A 22,918-nucleotide genomic window follows, 5' to 3' on the forward strand; every position below is an offset into this window, starting at 1 on the left:
GAAAAGAGCATCTACAAGAGTCCCAGTTTTTACTGTGGTATCAAATCATTTTTGTAAGCACCCTGTGAAACATATCATCGCTGCAACATGAGCACTTTGCATTTTAGTTCTATGCTTTTGCTTTAAAAGGTAGGCTCAAGAAACCATTCAGAAAAGGTACTAAAAGAAATACAGTGACCAGGTACCCCCATGAACATACATGCATCCAGGGGCTGGGAGAGCCTAAGCAGCTCTTAAAATCATTGAAAGGGCCCATTAAAGTCTCAACCCAAGAAGTGGGTCTTGTTGGAAGTGACACTCGACTTCCATGGATAAATCTCCATAGTCAACCGTTAGACAGAATCTTTTTTTTTTTTTTAAAGCACACATTCAGTGAGAAATTAACACTGACACACGTGACCATTGACATCAGTTAACCTGTAGAACTATACGAGCCTGGGGGGCAGAGGGGTGCAGAAGGGGCAATGCATACTCCAACATTTTTGTTGACACCCCCATGCCACATTTTTACCTTAGCATCAGCTAACTGTTCAAAGCATGCCTATTCAAGCAAACAGCAAGAATACCAATACCTCATAATACTAAAGCTCTTATTATCTATTGGAATCAACACCCAATAACAGAGCTCAAAAACAGCAGAACAAAGCTTTTGTTGGTGACAACTGCAACCCATTTTGTTTACAAAGGTTCCCAATTATCACGCTGTGAATCTACCAAATGTTCTATTCACAAAGCAACAAATTAATTTGTGTTTATTAAAAAGTTTCTTAACAACAAAAGCAACCAGCAGAGTTATGGGAAAAGGAAAAAAAAAATTCACACGTACTTTCCAGGAACTTGCCCAAGTCAGCTCCTGAAGCAAGAAAATAGAATGAGCAGCAAGAAGTTAGACAGAAGAACATAATCAGAATTCAGAAGTTCTTTCCCCTCCCACCCAAGAAAACAGACACTTCAGAATTATAGTAAGATGTAAAACACTACAATAGCAAACCACAAACACTGAGCTCAAGGTTACTGGGGAAAATGTAGGTTTTATTCCAGAAGTACCACTTGGCAACATCTCCTTTTGGCCTACAACTTGTCCCACTTCAAAGTGCAATTACACAGAGTTGAAAGAGCGATGACTGCTTTGTTGACACTGAAACTACTTGTCTTGGATCAATACCAAACGTACAGAATCCTGATCGATGTTTTCTTCAGCCTGCCAAGGCCTCTCCAGTCAACCACTGCTGGTCATTGCTGCTCCCAACACCCTGCTGCCTGCGGGAAGGGGGAGAAAGGCTCGAGTGCTCGACGAGCTCCCTCCTTCCTCTGCCTGTATAACCTGACAGGGCTGGGCGTGCTCGGAGCGGGGCACACATAGGCTTCAATGAGGGCGCACCTTCCCGCGGCGCTGCCGGATCACAGGCCCGCTCCCACCGGGCTGGGAGGGGACGAGCGAGTTCACAAGGGTCAGCCTGAGGGGAGACGGCGCCGGAGAGGCAGCTGCCAGCCCCGGAGGGCGTGAGGAGCCCCGAGCGCCCCGCCGTCGCCTGACAGGCAGCGTCTCCCCCTGCCGGGACCTGCTGCCAAGGAGCCGCATGGAGAAGGCAAGGCCCGCGCTCCCGAGCGGGTCCAGGCCCAACGAGCCCTGCAAAAGCCCATCGCCAGGCGTGCAGGGGAGACCCTCCGGGCGCGGCCCTCGTCGCCAGACGGGGGCGGCCTCGCCTCCCGGTAGGCCGCAGGGCGCCTCGGGGCTGCGGCACCCGCGGCGGACCGGAGCCGCCGGCGAGGCCGGTGCTCGGCGGGGCGGCCTAGGCCCCACTATCGCAGGCGGGGAAGGGCGGCAGCAGCAGGAGGGCGGCGACGGGGGAAGCGGCAGGGCCGGCTGAAGCAGTGGCGGGGGCAGGGAGCCGGCGGGACGGCGTTACCTGCGCTCCCGGACGGAGAGTCCCTCACGGCCACAGCGACTCCTCAGCCCCAACAACACAAGATGGCGGTTGCGCCGCCACGCAACGTCACGTGAGGCCAGGCCCCGCCCCCTCTGCCTCCGCCGCGGGACCCGGATGAGCGACGCCGCTCTCCCCCCCGCCCTCGGGCAGGCACCGCCCGCGTGACGACGCGCGAGTGGGGGGGGGGTGTCCCCCAGCCGCTGCGCGCGCATGTTCCCTCACACACAGCGCCCCCTGCTGGAAGCGCTGGGAACCGCACCTCCCCTTGTCGCACAGCCCTGTGGGAAGGTGGGGGTGCTATGGCGGCGGGGCCGTGCTGAGGGCCATCCTTTTAGTGACAGTACCGCCTCTCTCCAGGCCGGGCAGGGTCCCCCAGCGCCGGGTGGGGGCTAAACTGGCCGGTGGGGCCTCGGCCCCTGAGGTAAATTACTGCCTCCTCCCTTCAGGAGTGCAGGTTTTCGCCCGCAGCCGTACCCTTTCCCTTGCCCTCTAGCTCACTTCTGGCTCTGTTGTTAGCACTGAAGCTCTGAGAAGCGACCGTGTTTTACGCGGGTGCTGTGTCCAGGCACCGGAGGAGGCCTGTGGGTATGCTGCGGTGGGAGACGGCCCGGGAGGCGGCTGATGCTGACAGAGGGCATTAGGCCATACATATTTTGAACGCAGATTTCCCGGTGGAAAAATCACAAGGCAAACTTTTTTCCAGCTAAAAATACTGTTCTATTTTTAGTCCTAAACCCCATATTAGTACATGGTGCAGGATAGCCCCGTCTGGTTCCTTCAGCCTAAAAACCTCTTCCTGGCTGTTATGCGCTACTGAAGGTATAACCGTTTTCAGCTGAAACAATTTCGCTCCAATCATGATTTCAGCCACAATCCACGTAGCTTTCTCCCTCCTCTTCTAGGTGAATAAATACTTGCCATTGCAGGCTGAACGCTGGCCAAAAATGATGCAGCAGCCAACGCAAGTGACTCTCGTGAGCTAATGGGTTGAAAGCCCGTAATTCTTGGGACATATTTTTAGCTGAGAGCAACATAGGACTGAGCTACTGAAAAATCTTAGAATGAGATTTCTCTTTTAGGAGGCTGGCATGTGAAAGCAAAGCTCCCTAGCAAAGGGCTGGCCTCTGATAAGCTGCATCTGATCCTCCTGGTTGTTGTGACACAGCGTGAGCCAATGCTAATAAGGGTATGGGGAGGGAGAGAGGCAGCCGGCATTTCCAGCTGGTGGTCAGAACTTCCAGCCTCACTGCAGGAGCGGCTGTGCCTTCTTATTCCACTTACCAAACTTGATGTTTGAGCGCTCAAAAGTATTTCCACGTGCTCTAAGACAAGCTTTAGCTGAGATAGGAGAAATTTAGCACTTGTGGAAAATTTTTTATCCAATAATAATTATATTATTGAGACAAAAAAAAAAAAACATTCAAGAGAGTGTCTGAAACATGCCTCATCTGCAGCACTTTGGCATTTTTGTAAAATACCTCAAGGAAACTGAGATGACTTTTTTTGGTAATAGCGGATGCATTTTAAACCCTCCATGACAGTCATTCAAGCGGAACAGGGAGACTGTCACAAAAATTGCAGGTTGTACCTGTGTGGTTGAATTTCTGCACGGTTCAATTACAGGACTTCAGCTGATCTTGCCTAGGTGTGAAATCACCCCGGCAGCTCATCTGCGTACCGGGGGCATGATGTACTTCAGAGCCCTGGATTATCATGCCAATTCATCCTCGCTATTAAAAAATCCAAGTGCAGGGAAGCGGCATCCCTAATAAACTAAAAACTTTCCTTATTGACCCCTTGCTTTCACCCTTCCTAGCTTGTAAGCAAGAGCCTGCCTCCCTTGGTACAGCAGAGGAGCTACAAACACAGACCACAGCTTTGTAACAGCGAATAACTGTCAAAAGCAGCCCAGAAGATGAGGCAGAGTCCGCCACATCTCCCCTCACCACCCCCTCTTTTCAAACGTCAAAATACCGGAGATTTTGTCTGAGAAAAGTCAATACCTCAGCAGTCTCTGTTTTCTGTGTCCTCATTCGTCACATCCCTAAAAATAATAAAAACAACAGACAGTTCAGGCAGGTGAACATCCAGCTGAAGTTTTTAAGTCAGTCACTTCAATGCCTCTGTCACCTCAGATGGCTTATGGTGAAAGACGGACTACCACAAATACGCTGCTACTTCTGCAACGTCCAATTATTTTAAGACGTCCTTCCCACATGCAGCAAGCCAAGTTTGAAAGGCAACAGTAAATCACGCGGGTTACTCCAATCCACCTTGCCAAGGGATTTATTTGGACATCCCATAAGGTTAAAATTTGATTTAGTCGCCTTCATCCTCACAGCTAAAGCCTGAACCCTAAGCCAGGAAGAACCTGATCATGTTGTTTCCCTTTCCCTCCTGACTGTGTTTACACTGAGCTTTTTAGGTAAGACTTCTGCCATCACATGCTGTCTCCTACAGCCAATGACAATGGCTGTGACAGAAGCACCGGTGAGAAACACACTGCGATCAGGGCATCCAGACAGGCTGAAACCATCCTCTGTGCAGGCTGAAGTGTTAGTGACTCCTCTACTGTGCATCTCCTGCTCTGAGAAACTTGAAACAAAAATCCTCCAGGGATCAAGGACTGCCTGGAGTTCCTGCTCTAGGAGATGAGCGACTTGAGGCAAGACTTCATCCCTTCTGGGAAAGACCCATAACAGGCTTTTCATCAAACTTCTCTACTTGCCATCGCATAACAGGCTCAGAGGCACGTGGGGCATGTCAGGAGGGCCAGGCAGGTATCGATGTACCAGCAGGTACCGGTAAAGAGAGCTAGGACTGCCAGGACCTTCAAGAGCCACCTGTGATGACATCAGGCATAAAAGGAGGACAGAGCATCAAGGACTGTAATATAGGTAAATAAAATTAAGTCATTATTACCAGCCAGTATTAGACAGGAGATTTAGCTAGACAATGTCTTTTTAGTAGTTCTGTAGAACCTAATGACGTTGCTATTCAATCCAATAGTTGCCAGCAAAACAGAACAATTTAGAAAGCAATTAATTTCCCAATGTCAGTTTTTGCAAAGCTAATTTCAAAACTCACATTGCTGCAACTTCAGAATCCAAAAGCACTTACTGTGTACTGCACTGAATAAAGGCCCCAACTACCAGCACCTATTTGAACAAAACCACCACTGACACACTGCTCATTTCCTTATTGAAACTTGTCAGCTGGAGTTGACTCAAATCTATTGAAATAAAACCCACTGGAGGCCCTTTTTCCACCCTCTCCTCCTGCTGTCCCAGGCTCCTCACCCAGCTGCACGTGCAAAGCCGCACAAGTCAGCAGTGCGTGCTACGCTGTGGAGAAAAAAAAAAATAAAAAAAATCAAGGGCTGCAGTGTTGCAATTTTCCTGGGGAAACAGAGACTAAGGAACCTTCACCCTGATTTTACCTGACCTCCAAGACCCAAGGGCTCACAGACACACGGCGAATGCATCAACTGCCAACAACACGCAGAGTGGAGCCACGCTGGATAAAATATTTACTTTTTTTGTTTCATAACTACGCAACAAAGTTAGGCCTCCTGAGCCCTCCCCTCCAACTGGCAGTGCCAGCAAAGCTTAGCAGATCAGCAACAGTACAAACAAGACACATTTTCAGATGTCTGCATTTTTTTTTCCCCTCCCTTCTATAAAGGCAGACTGAGGAAGTGCAAAGGGAAATCTAGAGGAAGCAACCTGCCCAGCTCCCAAGCAGGGACTATTTTAGGATAAAGGAAGGCTGACAAGGTTCAGATGTCAACATTTAGCAGTGGACAGTATTTCAAATATTTACACAGCCATGTCCCTTTCTGAGGGATCGCAAACAGCAAGGCTTTTTGCGCCAGAACGGCTAGACAGAAGGGGAAGCGCTTTCAAGAAGAGGCTGAGCTCTTCCCTCGCTCATCCAAGTCAGGACGTCGAGCTTTGGGGTTCAAACACAGGCATGTTCAGGAGTGGGGACTGTAATTTATGAACAAAACAGTATATTCAGGGACCTAAAATAAACAACAGACAAGACCAGAGATAACAATGCTTTATTTGTACATTTCAGCAACAGGAGAAATAATTGAAGATGAAATTATCTGCTTTGTTGTAAAGTATAAAAACATTTAATTATAAATATTTAGCTAAAAAAGCGTGATTTATAAAATATAATCTGTGAAGATATATACACACAGTTTAATTGTTTAGCAATTCTTTCACCTGACATTAAAGAGTAGAGGTTTTTCTATTTATTATTCCACACTCACAGTTTAGTGCTCACAGTTTAAGAAGCAAAACAGACAAGTGAAAAGAGGACTGGTGAGTTTTGTTTCAGAAAGAAAAAAAATACAATAAAACGCACGAACTGGGGCAATACCAGAGTCAGAATTTGAGCAAATCCACATTTCGAGAGAGGTCTCTGAGGGAACACAGCTCCCCTGCCATGACCTACAACATATATATCCAGACAAGCAGTGGGCATTTTAACATTTGTGGGCAAGTTTCCCGTGTCTGTGACAGAAAATGGCTAATGCTATAGTGCAAGCCCTCCAAATTCGGTTCAGCTAAATGTGCTCACCTTGCTGCTCTTCCCTTCTTGAGCAGGGATTGCTCAGTATGCTGGGCTGGTGGTATCTGTTGTGGCTCTGATGAAATCAGTGTGTCACCTTTGTGATTCACAATATGCACAAATTTCCAAATAGAAAACCCCAGTGTGCCATCTGATTGAATCGTCCAGCTGGCAATATCCCTTAAAAACAGATACAGCTGCCTAAGGCTGGAAAATACAGTGAAGCCGTACAGTACACTAAATGTGATGGAATGTGAAAGAAGACACATGGTCAGGCAACTCAGTTTTCTATTCCTCATTTAAGAGAGCCAGCTTCCTCGCTTCGAAGTCTTGGGAAATCTCGACTCTTATCAAAAGATCTGTTACTATGGCACTTCGAGAAGAAAAACTGGAAGACTCTCCAACGTGCTGGGTGGCAGAAAATGCTACAGGAAATGATAATTAATTTGATCCACGTCCCTAGTAACTATCTTTCTTTCTTCACAGTGTTTTCACGGTGCCTGCAGCACAGGGCTTTGAAGAAGAAGAAAAGGGATAGCCAAGGATGCATGACAACTCCCAACAGCAGTACAAACATATAGGAAGTCAAGCTGTAATTTGTACACCCTGATTTACACGAGACCTCACTACTTGCCTGTAAGCAAGGAATGAATTAATACGGGGTTGCGAAGAAAAAGAAAGGTTGCCTAGAAAAGAAGGAAAGGATGAAGCAGGCAAACATGACACATGTCAGTGCTCACCCGTGATTTGCTACCTGCTGTTTCTGCTTCAGGGTGATGTGCTCCCGACAGTTCAGAGCAAACAGCACGTACGCAGCTCTTACGATTCACATCGTTATGAATGCATAGTAACTGCAAGAGTTGTGCCCTTAGAAACTCAGGAGGATCTTCGGGAGAGGAAGGCTAGCAAAGCTGTAATGAGTTTTAGGCAGGATCCAGGCAGTTCTCTCCAGGTAGAGCCCTGATCTGGGAAACGTACCAAGTCATGTGCAATCTCAGAGTGCATATTGGCTGGTCAGTTACTGGGTAAATGCAGACTTCAACTCCCTGAAAGCCGCCCGGCGGTGTTTCCTTTCCTCCTCTTCCCGCTTTCGCTCATCCTGCTCAGCTTTTATCTCTGCTTCAAACTTACTGGCTGAAGAGAGGGCTTGAACCTTTACAGGACAGAAAATAAAAGAGCGTCAAGCCTTGCATCAGGGGGAGAGCCAGAGGCCGAACTATTCCCAGATGAGCAACGCAGAACTGTTTGCTGCACCTCCCAGCACTTACTGGGAAGCTCTGTCAGGATGGGTCAAGTATTAATTACACTGCAGTGCTTGGGTATTTACACCCAATACCTGTTAGCTCGCTTGACTTTAACATCAATAAAAGAAAGGTCATTTGCTAATAAGTCACTAACAAGCGACCAAAACGATGCCGTCAGTACCGGGTCACATACATTCTTTCTGTAAGCAGGCAGCACAGCATAAGTTGTGAGTACACAGTGGGAGAAACTACTGCAGAAAACAGTTCTGAATCACAGCCAAATCTGAGAACATCATACTACACCACGGATAATCTGCAGATCAAAGAGACATTGTTTATTTGCTGGCTATTTTTCCAGCTTTCATCTCAGTACATCTGCTGTGCAATAGCTGTGTTATACTCTTGGGAAAAAACTTCTTATATAAACAAGCAGGATTATTTTCTCTCCGAGAGAGCTTTCAAAAAGGGTGCTTTGTCAGCTTCGAATGGTATAAAGCTCTTTCTGCAAACCCCAGGACACTGCAGAACAATTTTCTTTCCAAAGGTTACAGAGAGCTGCTTGAGAAAGAGATGTCTGAAATCCTACACTCCAAAACACTCCATTCACCACCAAACTCGGCGCGTTCAGGTTGACGGAGGTTTTGCAAAATGGGAAACTCAGTCCCATTAGTTTCCAGGACGCTTTTGTCTTTAAAAGCAGGCACCCAGTTAGTCCCATAGAGCTCCCAGCCCCAGGGAGACAGGTCAGCCAGTCAGCTCTACCAGGGTAAGATCCACAGCAGAGACAGTGAATTAAGCCATTCTAGTGCTGACTGATCTGCAGAGGAAGGTGTAGCTAGAGTCCAACATACAAGTTTGAAGGGAAAAGCTATGGCTGAGTTTAGGAGGAGGGGGTGAGGCATGAAATACACATCTTTTTAGCTAGGGAGAAATCTGGCAGCATCTTCTATTGAAAACCAAGCAGGGTCAGAGTCCCAGTGGCAATTAAGGCCCACATGCAGAGCTTTTTCATGTTCCTCTGTGCCACACCATACCTTAGCTTCAAAGAAGTTCTTGGCTCCTTTGACTCCCTCAATGGAGACATCTATCTCCGAGAGCTTCGCAAGAGTCAACAGGCCGCTGTCCTCCTCAAGCTCCCCAGCTGCAGCTTTATGGAAAATCAGCAGGAACTAGCAAGACAGAGAGGAAACATTCAAGTTCTTCACTGAGGCTCAAACAGCTTCAAATGCAAACAGCGCAGACATTTACCTGGAGGTGGCTGGAATTTATGTTTCTGAGCAAAGGAAACGGCATCTATATAAATGAAGCGGCACCATGCTCCAGTGCCCTGGCTCTGGTACACAGCCCTGTTGGACTAAGAGCTAGAAATCTCCTAGGAATAAGCTTTCCTGGGGGGCAGAGCACTGGTGAAGCACAGGTCCTACCGAGCCTGGGCCACTACTTGGCCAGAGGAAGGAAGGCACCTCTCCCCCTGCCTAGTACAACCACATGGTGGGCCCATATACACCTCTTTATGTCCCCACACCGTAATGCTGTATTCACAAGCACACACACCCCCCCCAGCTTCCCCAGTGTTCCGGGGGATCAGGTCACATCCCAGGACAACGGAAGGGGAAAATAAAATCAACACCAATGCACCAAAACAAATGTCAAACGCACCAGGAGAACAGAACATAGTTACTTCAACTCGTCCCTTGTCTAGGGCATGGGAAAAGTGACTTAAATCAACCTTTGACCTATGCCTCAGCCTCCTCCAGGGAACCCCGGCTAGTTTCACTAAGGTGACCAAAGCCTATGTATTGGTGTCATGACCATAAAATAACATTCAGGAGAGCTTCTCTAGGACCTGTCAGAGGTCAGGTCAGAGGTATGCCCTTGTGATAATCAGAGTGGCTTGAACAAGTCTCCACAGAGCAACTGGCTTGGAAACCTTTGTCCTGCGCTGGACCATAGACGTTTAACAAATCCGGAGTCACTACAGCAGAGTGCATATTGGCAAGTGAACTGGAAAAGGAAACAAAGAGCCGTATCGCCCTCCAGGAAAGCGCACTTTATTTTTAAGCAGGCAAGTCTTGTTCCTTCAGTAAAAAAAAAAAAAAAAAAAAAAAAAAAAAAAAAAGAGACCTCTGCACCACCTTCAAGCTGCTAACCAAACTCCAGGTTAAGATGTGGATGCTCTATGCGTAATTTGAGAGGTCCTGTAACTCCCTGCTATTCTTGGCCACCCCAGGAGGTGTCTTGAGGCTTGTCACAGCATGGAAGGAACAGAGATGGGGACAAATCACTCAGGTACAAAAGGAGCACAAGCAACAAAGCTGTGCCATTGCAGCACTTCAGTCCAGGGCAGAAGGCTGCAAATACTACATAGGTTTGCCCTGAAATCCATTTGCACTGGGACACCAAATATCGCTAGTGCTGTGCTCCACAGAGTGTCAGGCTTGGGACTTTGCCTTTTTCTTACAGAGAGCCCGAGCTGTCCCGGAGGAGGGCAGCAGAGTCCCAGCATTCGTGCTGAGCCAGCCCCTAAAGCCCTTGCCTGCTTCAAGTTGCTCGCAGAAGCTGGTGGAAATGCAAGAATTTGGGAAGGCCTCCCATGGGGAAGGGTGTGGAGATGACGGCAGCGCTGGCTGCCCCCTCGCAGAGGCCGTGTCACCAGGCATTGCTTCATGCAACAGCCTCGTAACCCGTGTGCGCTCAGCACAGAGCAGCCAGAAAGCAGGCTGTGCTTGGGGACAAAACTTTTCCCCTCCAAACTCATAGAAGAAGTTTAATGACGCTCTGCTGAATGGGCAGAACATCCTGCTCAGAAAGAAACCAAATCCTCCCCAAAATACCCTCTCCTTCTGCTCAGATCCGCTGGGCTCAGGCTACTTCCTCTCCTCCCCCACCACTGGGATGGGGACACAGAGGGCTGGCAGCCAGGCTGGCATTAGTCATGGTTCCTTCTCACAGTTTCTGCTCCACCCTGCAAGTCCCACTTCCTGGCATTGGAAAAGGGCAGCGGAGGCAGCACAATCCTGAGGTCTAGTACAGCTGTCGCCTGGGGAGGGACTGGAAACACCCAGTCATGAGTACAAGTGTGCATGAATCATCCTGAAACTAAGGGATGGAGCAGCAATCCTCCAGTGTAATATGGGCTGCCACAGCAATCCTCCGGTGGAATACGGGCTGCCGTGGCCAGGAAAGACAGACTGAGCTAAAGGAAACCAGGGGCTAAGCCACCGGTTGGGGCAGACACAGCATTAACATCAGCCCCAAGGACCCAGTGAGGTGGACTATGGGGCACCATGCTGGTTTCCACAGGAGCAATCCTTCCTCACAACAGCACACTGCCTGCAGCTCACCAGTTAATTGCCCTCAAGGCATCAGTCCTTACTACCTAGATAACAGCAGCAGTCTGCTGCATTCAGCTCCTATTCCCAGCCTGTCTCACACCCTTGCTGAGCCCAGGACACATCACATGCAGCTAAGCCTCAGGGAAATGTCAACAGAGAAGCAAAAGTGAATAACCTTGGTACCTTTGAAAGCTGCGCTCTCAAGGAGGACAACATGACACAGACTTTCTGCCCCACTGACCTCACAAGAGATAAGAGTTGTCTCTGCTCTCACGTCCTTCACGATCCAAGACCTACCCCACAGTGCCAGGTCTCAGAGCAATGCTGCAGTTGCGCTGCCCCACTGCACACCATGCTGGCCTCAGGGACGTGAGGGAAGGTACGAGATTGACCGGCAGCAGCCTTGCAACAGCCTGCCAGAAAAGCGGTGCCACCCAAGGCTATGGTTTGCACCAACCCTGCTAGCAAACACGTGATGTGGGTCAGCATTTAAGCTGGTGTGGGCGCAGGGAGACAATGGGTGGATTTTTGCGGGTTCTAGATAGCAGCTACCATTAGACATTACTATTACAGCAATTAACCCTGGTTTCCTGTGGTAATGACGGAACTAGACAGTCAGACGTGGTTTCCCCCCCACACACACACACACTGTACCTATCTTTTTAAGCCTAAATTTCATTGCTTGAGTCACAGAGGGAGTCTTGTGCAGTTAGTTGTTGATGTATTGATGGACGCTCAAAGGTCGATGGTAGAAGGCAGCTTTCCTAATGGGGCCAGCAGCAAGTCAGAGCCATACAAGCCTGCCTTCCAGGCAACAGCTTACCTGGGATGGGAGGACATGACACTGCTCAAAGCAGCAGCAAAACGTGACCTACTGCAAGTGAAAGAGGTCCTTACCAATTCTCTGGCCAGGCCAGAAACAGCATGTCTTCAGGCAGGTATGTCAGGACTCGATATGCTCTGGAGAGGCAGACAGGAGCCCTCCAGTGCTCAAGTTACACTCTGCCGAGTTTGGACACTCATTTAAACCAGGGTTTCTCCTTGTGTTGTCAGAGTGCCTCAAGTCAGCTCGGTCACTTTCCATGTGCTTGCTTGTCACCACCGGGAAGCAGAGTGGGGCAGGGCTACGGGCTGGTTCAAGGCCTCCTCACCCACTGGGAAATCCACCTCCCCGCCAGTCCTCTGCCTGAACACAGCAGCTAGACACCGCGCATCTGCAACATGGCAACAAGCATCCTGCTCCTCTCTACCACAGGAAGCTTTGGATACATGCCAAAGCTGCTGTGTAATTCGTCCCCAGAGCTCTGCCAGTGGTGCTCCTTCGTTCCAACCCATGTGCCACTCAAGCTTGCATTTGCTTGACCATCGTTTTGCATCTGGTGAGAAACTACAACGGCACCAGCTGCCGCACACTGCCTGCCAAGGGCTGGTGGCACAGGCAGCCCATGCCAGCTGATGGGCGGCCGTGCAAGGGGCTGTGCTCCAAGCAGGTGGTGGCAGAAGAGGAGCTGCTCCGCCACTTGTGCTGCACCACTGGTGCCAGGACACCACAGCATCTTCCAGAGCCTTGGGGATAAAGGCACTTCTCTTTCGCAGGAGAGCCCCTGCAGCAAACCCAGAAGCTGGCTGCAGCTCTTCAGCCAGGGTGAAGGGTGGCCCAGGGGGCACGCAGGGAGAACTCCTCCAGCCCACACAGTGATTTGGCAAGCGCAGTCTGACCTGGGGCCAAGAGCATGGTGCTCTTCCTGCTCCACTGGATTCTTTGCTACCCCTGGTTCACATCTGACCTGGCACATCTCCTTCCCTGCCCAGGGGAGCTGCCAGTTTAGGGCTTTGCTGGTGTGAACTGACAGGCTCTCACTTGCCTGATTTGCTTGGCTTTCCCCCTCTCTATGGGCCAGACCCTGTAATCCAACAGTTTTTGGCCTCTGTCTTCTACTGCTGTCCTCCAGCAGCAAAGGAAATGCGACAAAACCCTTGGGGGACAAAAGCAGGGGGAGATGGTGTGACATGCCAGCACAGAGACGGTGCAGCAGCTCTGCGAGCTGCCAGTCACCTCTCACACCCCAACCAGTCCAGCAGGCCATGGGCCCTGGCTGCTCATCCTCCCTCCCAGGCACTGCCAAAGGTCCCGGCATGTCCAAGATGAAGAACTTTATGTCCCAAGCTGACGTGCCTGAGGAGCTGTCGGTTAATTCAGAAAGCCACAGCGTGACATACACTTCTGACTGAGACAGCAATCAAAGTCTGGGAGGAGGAGATGATGCAACAGGAGGTTTTGGTATCTGGTCTCCTCCTTCCTGCTGAGATGAGCTGGGTGCCTTTGAGTGCGTGCAGGTCACCGCTCACATTCCCTCTTCCTGTCTGGCAGCAGTTCCTGGCCTGCCCACGTTGCTCGCAGCGGTCTCAGCACAGCGGTGACAGACAGACCTGTTCGCTGTGTGTCCCTGCTGAGCCAGCATGCAGTACCAAACTGCTGCATCACCACATTTATTTGTCGCTGCAGGGAGGTGACCACCCCTCGTGAAGCTTGCTGTGGCTCGTCACTGTGCAATCCAGAGAGCTACCCAGTATAAACTGGAAGAGGAAGACTCCTGCAGCCATGAGACAAACTGCTCTGAGCAGAGCCCTCGCCCTGCACCTGAAATGAGGCCTGAGTCACTATACTGCAGGAGCCCAGCAATAAGACCTTGTGACTGAAGGGACATCCACCTACAGCAGGAGCTCTGTCGGCACTCCCAGGCAGCTGCAGCAAGGCTTAAATGTGCTCCCAAAGCAAGCAGGGAGGTTGGAGAGCTTTGGCATCAGGTACCGTTACTGCCACATGGAGATGGATGTTGACAGTGGTTCACACCTCAAGCTCCCCCTGGCATGGGGAAGCTCACCTGCTTTTCCACTGCACCCCACAGCTGGAGAAACACAGAGGGGACAGGGGTACCTACATCTGGAGTACAGGGCCTGGCTGCCGCCTCCTTCCACCCCATAGCCACATCCCTGTCTGCTCCCACAGCCATCCTCACCTCACGGAAGCTGAGCTTCCCGTCAAAGTCTTCATCCACCTCCTTGATCATGTTCTTCAGCCCCAGGTGGGTCTGCGGGGCTCCCAGCTTTTCCATCATCAGCTTCAGCTCCATCAGGTCAATGTACCCATCTCGTCCTGAGTCGTACCTGCAGGATGCAAAGGGGAGGGGGTCAGCCTTCATCATCCCCCGTATCCATCTTCCCAGAAGAGGAACTGTGCAAATGGATAAAGTCATAGGGCGATTCAAAGCTTGGTGGAGAGAGGAAGCTGCACAACACAGCCAGTGCTGAGATATATTAAGCTCAGGGAAGTAGTGGGCAGCTTTCTGAGCTGTCTCATCAGAGAGAGAAGTGCTCAGGGGAGCTCAGACCAAACCACCCACACAGAAGGAGCAATGGAGGAACTCGGCTTATCTCAGCGGGATTTCCATCTCGCCCACTTGCATGTCCAGTACAAAGGTTACTTACACACAGCTTACACCATGCACCAGCACGGTGAGGCAAAGGCATGCTGGAGCCAGCTGCTGCCAGGTCTCCTGCTTATTTAGCAGAGAAAGAGGGAGCAGAGACCAACCAGAACCTCCCAGCAGAAAGCAGCTATCTTTCTTTGTAAGCAAAACACACCCCCTCTAGCTGTTAAGATCTTTCCTCTCTGAAATGATTTTGTAATACACAAGCACTGTGCTTCAGGGCAGCTGTTTATTCAGTGTCCCCGGGCAGAGCAGAATGGCAGTCCTGGGGAGTACAGCAATCCTAGCTGGTGCCAGGGGCTGCACCACGGGGCCAGGCTGGCAGAAGAAACCAGTGCCCACCTCTAGGAGCAAGAATGGAGCGGGACCGTGCTCCCAATGGAGCACAAAGGACCTCAAGTACCCTTTGCAAGAGGAGAGGGCACCCGTGCAAGGGGCAGAGCGCTTTAGGGATGGGGAGGCAGTGACCTGCCGTGCTCAGCCTGCGACCAGGCACCAATTCCTCCCGACATCCACTGCGGGTGCGAGTAAAGCATCCAGCCCACCGAGCAACCAGCACTTCACACCTACCAGGGCCATCACCGTGTTTCAAAGTCCAAAGGCCGGAAGGATGGGCGCTGTGCTGTCAGCAGCCTGTCAACAGCCCTCCCTCATCCTGGTCCTGCCACTGGGGTCCAGCACAGGGCCAGGGGCTGGCATGGAGGATGGGGCAGGGTCTGCCAGGCTGGGCTCAGCTCTGGTGCACAGCCCGCCATTGCCCCCTTGCCACCATCTCAACCCTGACAGAATTAAATCCTTTCAGCTATTCAGAAAGGAAACCCTAGGCACAGCGCTGAAGCTTTCCTGTTGGCGGGAGCCCATCAAACTCTCCCACTCATCATCTTTCATTGACTGTTAGCTCTCTTCCAAAGAAGTGAGGGCAGAAGCCATCCCAGACCGAGACCTGCACAGTTGTGGTTACGCTGGAAGAAAGCCCTTTCCAGCTGAGAAACCTCACAGCCACAGAGGAGGCTGTGGCAGAGGAAGGCACAAACAAAGCCGCTGGCTCCGAGCTGCTCGCAGGCGTGGGCAGTGTGAGGCAGGGCTGCAGCCAAGAGCTCTGCCCCTGCTTTCACAAGCATGGGCACAGGGTGCTTTTCCCAAAAACTGGTGTGGCCTCCACAGCTTTCCAGAGTCCCACCACCTCTGCAACCATCTTTTAGACTCTCTGTCCCTCTTTGTTTCCAAGGGTCCCAGACCCCAAATGACTGGCGCACAGCTCCTGCTACCAATCTGTCTGCACGCTCTGCACCCAGCAAACCCTCAAGCCCACCAGGCCAAACAGCTTTCTGGAAAACTAGGAAAGAAACCTCTGTCGGAGCAGAAACCAGGCCACAGACCTGAGACGTCACGGGGAGGAAAGGCAGCAGGTTCATCACAGCAAGGAAGGCATCAGTTAATTAAGGCACACGTTCACAGCATTACCCAGCCCGGCTCCAAGACGCACTTTCGAGACCTCACAGAAGCATAGTAAGTGCAATATTTAATTGTCAATTTGCTTTTCCTTTAAGTTTGGGAGAAACAGCATGGAGCTGTTTCTCCAGAGCAAGGCAATTGGAGAGGCAGTGCCTTTGATCAGATAAAGCAGCAAAGCATATCGTGGCAGGAGGCACTTGGAATTGGGGGGTTTATTTTGGCCCCAGCAAGCTCACGCTACCCTTTGGCTGGGTGCAGAAGCAGGACTACACCGAGATCCCCACCAAAGGCTGCCCATCCAGGGTCGGGACACTGCCCAGCCCCTCTTGGAGGCACTGGATAATGGAGATGAAGGCAGAAGGAGGGCACGCACCCAGCCCGCACCTGCCATGCTCGCCTCACCCTTCTGCTACAGACGCTACCTGCGGGCAAACACCAGCCCTCGGTGCCTGCCCTGGCACTGAGCCTGGGGGCAAAACACGCTGCCCTGAAAGGGTTAAGCGTGGGGCACGGCTCCAGGGCTCGTCCCCCCTGCAGAGAGGCAGCACAAAGCCAGGATTGTGAGAAACGGGGTCTTGCCAGCAACTGGCTGCGGTGGCAGAGCGAGCGGCGCGCTGTACCAGCCGCACAATGGGTGTTCAGCACACCAGGCTGGGGTACAGCTGGTGCCGAGATGCACCCCAAAATCAGGTTACCAGTCCCTTGCAATGGGGGACAGCCACACAGAGGGACACTGAAGCCCCTGGACTTGCAGTGCCAGCCCCACAGAGCAACAGCAGCACCCTGAAAACTGCTGCATTCCCTCCCAGCCCCCTTCGCCTCCTAAAACAGCCTGAGTATTTTAGGACCTGGGTACAGCCACTCGGCTGCCACAGAGCTGCGCAGCCAGACTATTTAGGGAGAGGCGTATTTATAGGGCATGAGAGACGGCGTAATTCATTCCCCGCCGCCCCCCCGCAGGCACAGGCACTCGGCACAACAGGGGACAGTGCAGGCTGCACTTTGTTGGTCAGCCAATGCTCCCAACACACCTCAGCTCTACCAAAAAACCCACTGTCTGCTTTTTGGGAGCTCCCTTTCAGGGCCCAGGGCTCCAGCCAGCCCCTGATACCATTCACATCCGTTTCGCAGCCTGCACAGCAGTACTGTCCCAGTGACAGACACCAGCCAGACCTAACAGGCAGCACAGGCGGAGTTGGAGGAGGGCACCAAGGCAAGTTTGGTCCCTGAATGCATTCCAGGGAGCCGTCCTGTACTCCAGGAGTGGCACAGCAACAGTACACAGCACTCGGGTGCCTCGCCATCACCCGCTGTCCTGCCATGACACCGGAGCTTTGCTTCCTTCAGGCTCAAAGCTCCCTGGGCCGCAAGCCAAGCCTCACCCGGCTGACGCGCAGGCATTAAGGACAGAGGGGCTCTCGTGCTGACTGGCAAAGGCACCTCACATCACAGGCAGACAAGGAAGCCAGCGCCACGGCGGGTCCCCACCTGCGACAGCTGGGATGCCGCAGGCAGCTACAAGCACCGTGGCCAGGCCGATAAGCCTTCACAGCGACGCTGCAGCAGCATTCCTGGCAGCAGATGAGACACAGGCAGCGGTTGCCAAAATCTGCTGCAACAAGGATGCGCCCAGATTCCCACGCTGGCTCACTTCCACCCAGGCTGCAGAGCATGCCTGGCTGCCGAAGCGCTGGGGGAGGAAAGCGGGAGCAGAAACTGGGGGGGGGGGGTCAGGGAAGAGGGAATACTAGCTGAACAGACTTGTTTAAGAGCAAGAAGTGTGTTACAAGTGATTTCTGCCCAAGTACAATCATTGCAGTGGTGTTACGCAGCACAGCTGGGGAGGGTCACAGCACAGAAGAAAGAAGGGTCAAGAAGGGAGGCAAAAGGAGATGCTGAGGACTGCATCACCGGTACTAACTCTGCAGTCACCTTCCCCAGCGGCCTGAAAAACCCCAAGGGGAAAAAAAAAAAAGGGATAGTTGAATGAGAAATCCTAAATCCTGAAGGATCAAAGAGCAGTTTCTAAACATTCATGCTTCTTGAGAAAGGCTGGAGAGAAAACCTGCCCTCCCTGTACGCATTCGCTGTACCTGAGCTTGCTCCATACGCTATAGACACCTGTACTTTGATGTGCAGTTCCTGCATGCTGCAACGGCCTAATACAGGCTTTGAAATAAAGCAGTCGGAGTAATGGTGCTGAAGTAGTAATAATCTCCTCTTAAATATTTCAAAATCCTTTCTAAGTAGTACTTTATTCCCTCTGAGCATTGCATTTCACCTTACATGGGAGCGGGAGGTGCTGATCCCTTCTCCCTGGGATCCAGTGATAGGTCACATGGGAATAGTTCAAAACTGTGTCAGGGAGGTTTGGACTAGACACAAGGAAGCATTTCTTTACCAAGAGGGCAGTCAGACACTGAAACAGGCTTCCTGGAGAGGTGGTCGATGCCCCAAGCCTGTCAGGGTTTGAGGCACTCGGACTATGCCCTTAACATGCTTTAACTTTGGGGTCAGCCCCGAAATTGGACGACATGCTGGTTGTAGGTCCCCTCCAACTGAAATATTCCATTCCGTTGTGAGAGCTTTGGAAACAATTCCTCCGTACCGGGATGGGGACAGGAACAGGCTCCTCAGCCCCACACAGCTCCATCCTCACCAGCTGGGGCAGCAGGAGCTCTCCTGCTCTTAGAGGGACGCGAGGGCAAGATGAAAGTCTCCTCCAGCAAGATTTCCTCTGAGATGCTGGGCAAGACCTTGAGGCGGCGAAGCCTGCAGGGCCCAGGCTGGGTGCTTGGCACCTGGGGTGGCCGCATCGCCCTGGGGATGACCTCCCTGACTGCTGGGACTCCAGAGATAGCCGGTCACACTGGGAGCACGGCAGTCCTGGAAGAAGCAGGTCTGCTGCAGCGCATCAGACATGTCCCTCAGCACCAGGGCGCCCGGCACACAAGTGGCTCCAGGAGGGCAAAGGGATGTCACAGCCTCTTCCACCAGCCAGGCACAAGGCGCTCATGAAACACGTGGGCAACAGATGAAATCCCCTCAATACAAAAGCAACAGCAAGGCTGGAATTCCTCCACTCCCTCGCACCCTGAGGATGAAGCTGGTGGCTGTTTTCCTCCCCTCTACATACCTTGGAAAGGTCACTCCCACCAGGCACAGCCTCAACACCTGGCTTTCACACTCTCCTCTGCAGTTGCCCCAGACAAGATGGCACCAAGGGGAGCTGTGAGACCCCAGAGCTCCTGAGTTCACTCACAAGACTTGGGGAAGGGAGGTTATCATGGTTACCACAGTCCCCACACATTGTCAGAATAGGCAGCTAATTAGGTCACATTATAATTAGCCTGAGCTGCAGACTTCCTGGTCCTTCTGCCAAAAAAAAAAGAAATTATAAAAATACCCACCCCAAAAGCTGTCTGCACCCGGTGGCCCCTGCGTGCTCCTGCACAGTCCCAACACCCGCAGCAGATACCAACACCCCATCCCTGGGAGAATGGGGACAAAATGGGGGGATGCTGCCAAGAAGAGACTTGGAGAAGAACAGGAAAAGTGAGCCCGGCCACGGCAGCAGGGGCGAGGAGCATCATTTCTGCTTTGGAAGGATGCTCCCAGCACAGCCGGCAGCACACAGCACCTGGATGGAGCACTGGATCTCAGGAAGTTCCACGTTCAGACAAGCCCTTTGCTTCCACCCTGGCAGAGGGCAGTTGCAGCCATCAGCTGTAACGTGGGGACGCCCTGACAGATGCCAGAGCAGCCGCTATCACCAGTGACTCCCTCTTCCCAGAGCACCCTGACCCAGCCCACACTGCACCCAGGTCCTACACGCTCAAGCCTAGTCCAAATGACAGATTTACAAGTCCCACTAAACTAGTAAGAAACACTTTTGGATAGGAAATCCGATAGCAGAAACCTGGCAGTGAAAAGATACATCTCTACCTGTCAAAGGTTTTTTCATCATTAGCAAGAAACTAAGATTAGTAAGAAACACCAGGTTGTGGTGGCCAGGGCCAATAAGCCATAGGGAGAATAAAAGCCTTAATCACATTAACTCAAGCTCTGAGTGGCAGGAATTAAGGGGAGCATTTCCTCTCTTCCTGGAGCACGTGGTGTCAGCCAGCACTTGAAACGGGTCGCTGGGAGCAGATGGAGCAAAGAGCAGATCCTGCGCCACGGCTAACACCAGGTGCCTCTAACAGAGGGAAAACCAGGACGGGGGTTTCCGTCCGCCTGTCCGGGGAGCACAGGGGAACACAGAGCCCAGCTCCTTCCCCTTCTGGCATGACCGGCTGGCGCTCAGCTGCAACAGTCCTCACAGGGCGCGCAATGTTTTCCAGCTACATTGACCAGCTGATTAGCATTCAACTGCAAAGCCTAGGTTTCCCCACTTACAAGGCTGGCGTTTAATGAGCTCATTGTTGAAAAATTCGGCTGCAATTCAGCTCTCCCACTTTTTATTCCCCAAACCACCGCTGTTCCTTTCCTTATCCCTATTGAGGCAGCGCTCTGGGCTCTCGCTCGCAGCTGCCTGCATCGTTTGTCCCCCTGCCCTCACAGCAGCACATCTCAGCCCTTTGCAGAGCGGGATCCCCTTTAACCATCATCAAAAGGGGCACAGGAGTGAGCGGAGCAGCAGTCTTGCCCGGACCACCTCCCTTCCTGTGCCCAGCTGCTGACACGACGCTGCCCGTGCAACAAAGAACTCTGGTGAGCTCACAAAAGCTCACCGCCTGGTCTTTGCACCTTGTCCTGACAACCCACGTAGCTCCTCTGTGGTCCTGCCTCCTCACGCCTAGCAACAGCTCACCCCCAGTCCGGGGTGCCTGTGGCCAGCTGGCACACATGGCTGCCGCCCCGACCCCTCTCTGCGGGGCTGGGAGGACATCGGTCCCCAGCAGGTCCCCAGCAGCACAGGGGTTTGTGACGCTGGAGGGAAACCTGAGCACAGGTAAGCAAAGCTCCCCAGGCACAGCCCAACCGCAGGAGCCAGGACGGGGCTCGTGGAGGAGAGAAGAGGGCAGGATCACGGCCCCGGGAAGGGCCAAGCCTTTCTGCTTACAGAAGCATCTCTCTGTGTTGCCACCAGCAGTTCGACTTTAATACAGACCTTCCCTGCTGGGAGGGGATCCCCATCCCGGCCCCCAGGAAGGGGGAAACAAGAGGAAACTGTGCTCAAGCTTTGTGTGGGTGCACGGGAGCGGGCACCGAGCCTGGCAAAGGGGACCGTGGAAGGAGCGACAGCACTGCCGGGTGGAACCAGTCGAGCCACCGGCGACGTCCAGGGCCGCAGTTATGGATGGCAGGTGTCCAGCGCCCGGGACACAGACCCACCAGGTACCCCAGGGTGTGGGGCAGAAGCGCCTGTGCTGTCCCAGCCCACCCATCCCACCCACAGCGTCCCTCAAAGCCACCACAAACAGCCGCCGTCCCAAACGCAGGTAGAGCAGAGGCAACCCCAGGCCCGAGCTCCAGCCCCGAGCCCGAGACAAGCTCTACAAAAATCTACCTCCCCCCAGCCCCCCAAAGCCCGGGGACAATATGGGGATCAGACGGCGCTGGTAACTCGCTGCAGCTTTTTCCAGCCCGACCGCAAAACCACCGAGAAAGACGAACATCTGGCCAAGAGCAGGCAGCCTGTCTCCAGATGTCCCCCCGGGTAAAAACGCCGGGAGGGTCTGCGGGAGGGGCGGGGAGGCAGAGCCCCAAACCCGACCCCCTCCACCCCCAGCCCCGGCCCCGGCCCCCGCCCCACTCACAGGCGGAACATGCGCTCCATGTCCTTGATCTGCCGGCGGCTGAACTCCTTGAACTCGGTGTAGGGGTTGAAGACGGCGGCCCGCCGGGGCTGTGCCGCCCCCTCGTTGATGTCCTGCCGCCGGCACAGCTTGGCGCTCAGCTCCGCGTCCGCGCTGGCCGTCAGGCAGCTCCGCTCCCCCTCGCCCCCGCACGCCACCTCCTCGCCCTTGGCCACCTCCTCGCCCTCCGCTGCCGCCCCGCTCTCCTCCAGCTGCAGGCGCCGCTGCAGCTTCTGCGCCAGCTCCGCCGAGGCCATGGTCCCCCCCTCTTCTTCTCCTTCTTCCTCCTCCCCGCCGCTGCCCGGCGGACCCGCTGCTACCCCGCTCCCGCTCCTGCCGGGCCCGCTCCGCCCCGCTCCGCAACTTTATTCCCCTCCACTTGGAAGGGAGCGGGGCGGGACGGGGCGGGACGGGGCGGGGGGAGGCCGGGACGGGGCGGGCGCTTAAGGAGGCGCGGCGGCCGCTGGCGGGGGGGGGAGGGGGACTGGGGGCCGCCCGCCGCTGGGGGGCGGCGTGGGGTGTCCCGTCCCCCCCCCCAGCCGGTTGCAACCCCACAAGTTGACCCCCTCTCGTGTACTCTCTCCCACCCGGGATTCGCCCCCACAGGCTGTCCCCCCCACGGCACCCGTGCAGGGAACCCCCCCTTCTCAAGCACAACCCCATGGTCACCCTCCCACGCACCCCCACGCGGGCAGGGTCCCCCCCAGGGAGCCTTCTGCACCCCACACCAGCCCCAGGGTGCACAGGCCATGTACACCCCACTGCCTGCACCACCGCGGTCCGCGGGTTGAGAAGAAACCCCCCAGCCGTGGCCGGGGAGAGCAACCAGGCGCCCCCGGCTCCCCAGGCACCCCACAGTCCACCCCACAGCCCCGCAGGGACGGCGGCGGCCAGGCAGGGACCCCTTAAGCCCCACCATGCGCCTCCCCTCTCTTATCTCCTTGGGCTAAAATTATCCCAGGACAAAGCTCAGCTCAGCTCTGGGCTCCCCCTCCTTCTCCTCAGAGCGTGAAAGACAGGCAGCCCCTTTCCACCCCGCTCCCCTTCCCGGGACAGGGCCCGTTGCCATCCCTGCTGTCC

General features: G+C 53.4%; 2 protein-coding genes across 24 annotated transcripts in view; both read right to left on the reverse strand.

The window, feature by feature from the left end:
* The window catches only part of GIGYF2 (GRB10 interacting GYF protein 2), a 77,010-nt gene extending 74,941 nt beyond the window's left edge, over positions 1–2,069 (reverse strand). For 19 of the 23 annotated variants that reach the window (XM_074592845.1, XM_074592843.1, XM_074592835.1 and 16 more), the window contains exon 1: positions 1,911–1,999. The gene's annotated coding sequence lies outside the window, so the exon portion shown is untranslated. Of the gene's footprint in view, positions 1–826; positions 854–1,910 lie in introns of all 23 variants that reach the window. The other 4 variants (XM_074592846.1, XM_074592834.1, XM_074592836.1 and 1 more) reach the window with 4 other exon arrangements.
* A 3,908-nt stretch (positions 2,070–5,977) lies between these two features.
* On the reverse strand, positions 5,978–22,200 carry EFHD1 (EF-hand domain family member D1). The gene is made up of 4 exons (XM_074592335.1): positions 21,800–22,200; positions 14,112–14,259; positions 8,791–8,925; positions 5,978–7,665 (listed from the first exon to the last, which is right to left on the reverse strand). The coding sequence occupies exons 1-4, from the start codon at positions 22,093–22,095 to the stop codon at positions 7,531–7,533; spliced, it is 714 nt and encodes a 237-aa protein (XP_074448436.1). The 5' UTR covers positions 22,096–22,200; the 3' UTR covers positions 5,978–7,530.
* Positions 22,201–22,918: the final 718 nt, after the last annotated feature.

Source organism: Larus michahellis, chromosome 6, assembly GCF_964199755.1.
Source record: "Larus michahellis chromosome 6, bLarMic1.1, whole genome shotgun sequence".
Taxonomy (NCBI): domain Eukaryota; kingdom Metazoa; phylum Chordata; class Aves; order Charadriiformes; family Laridae; genus Larus; species Larus michahellis.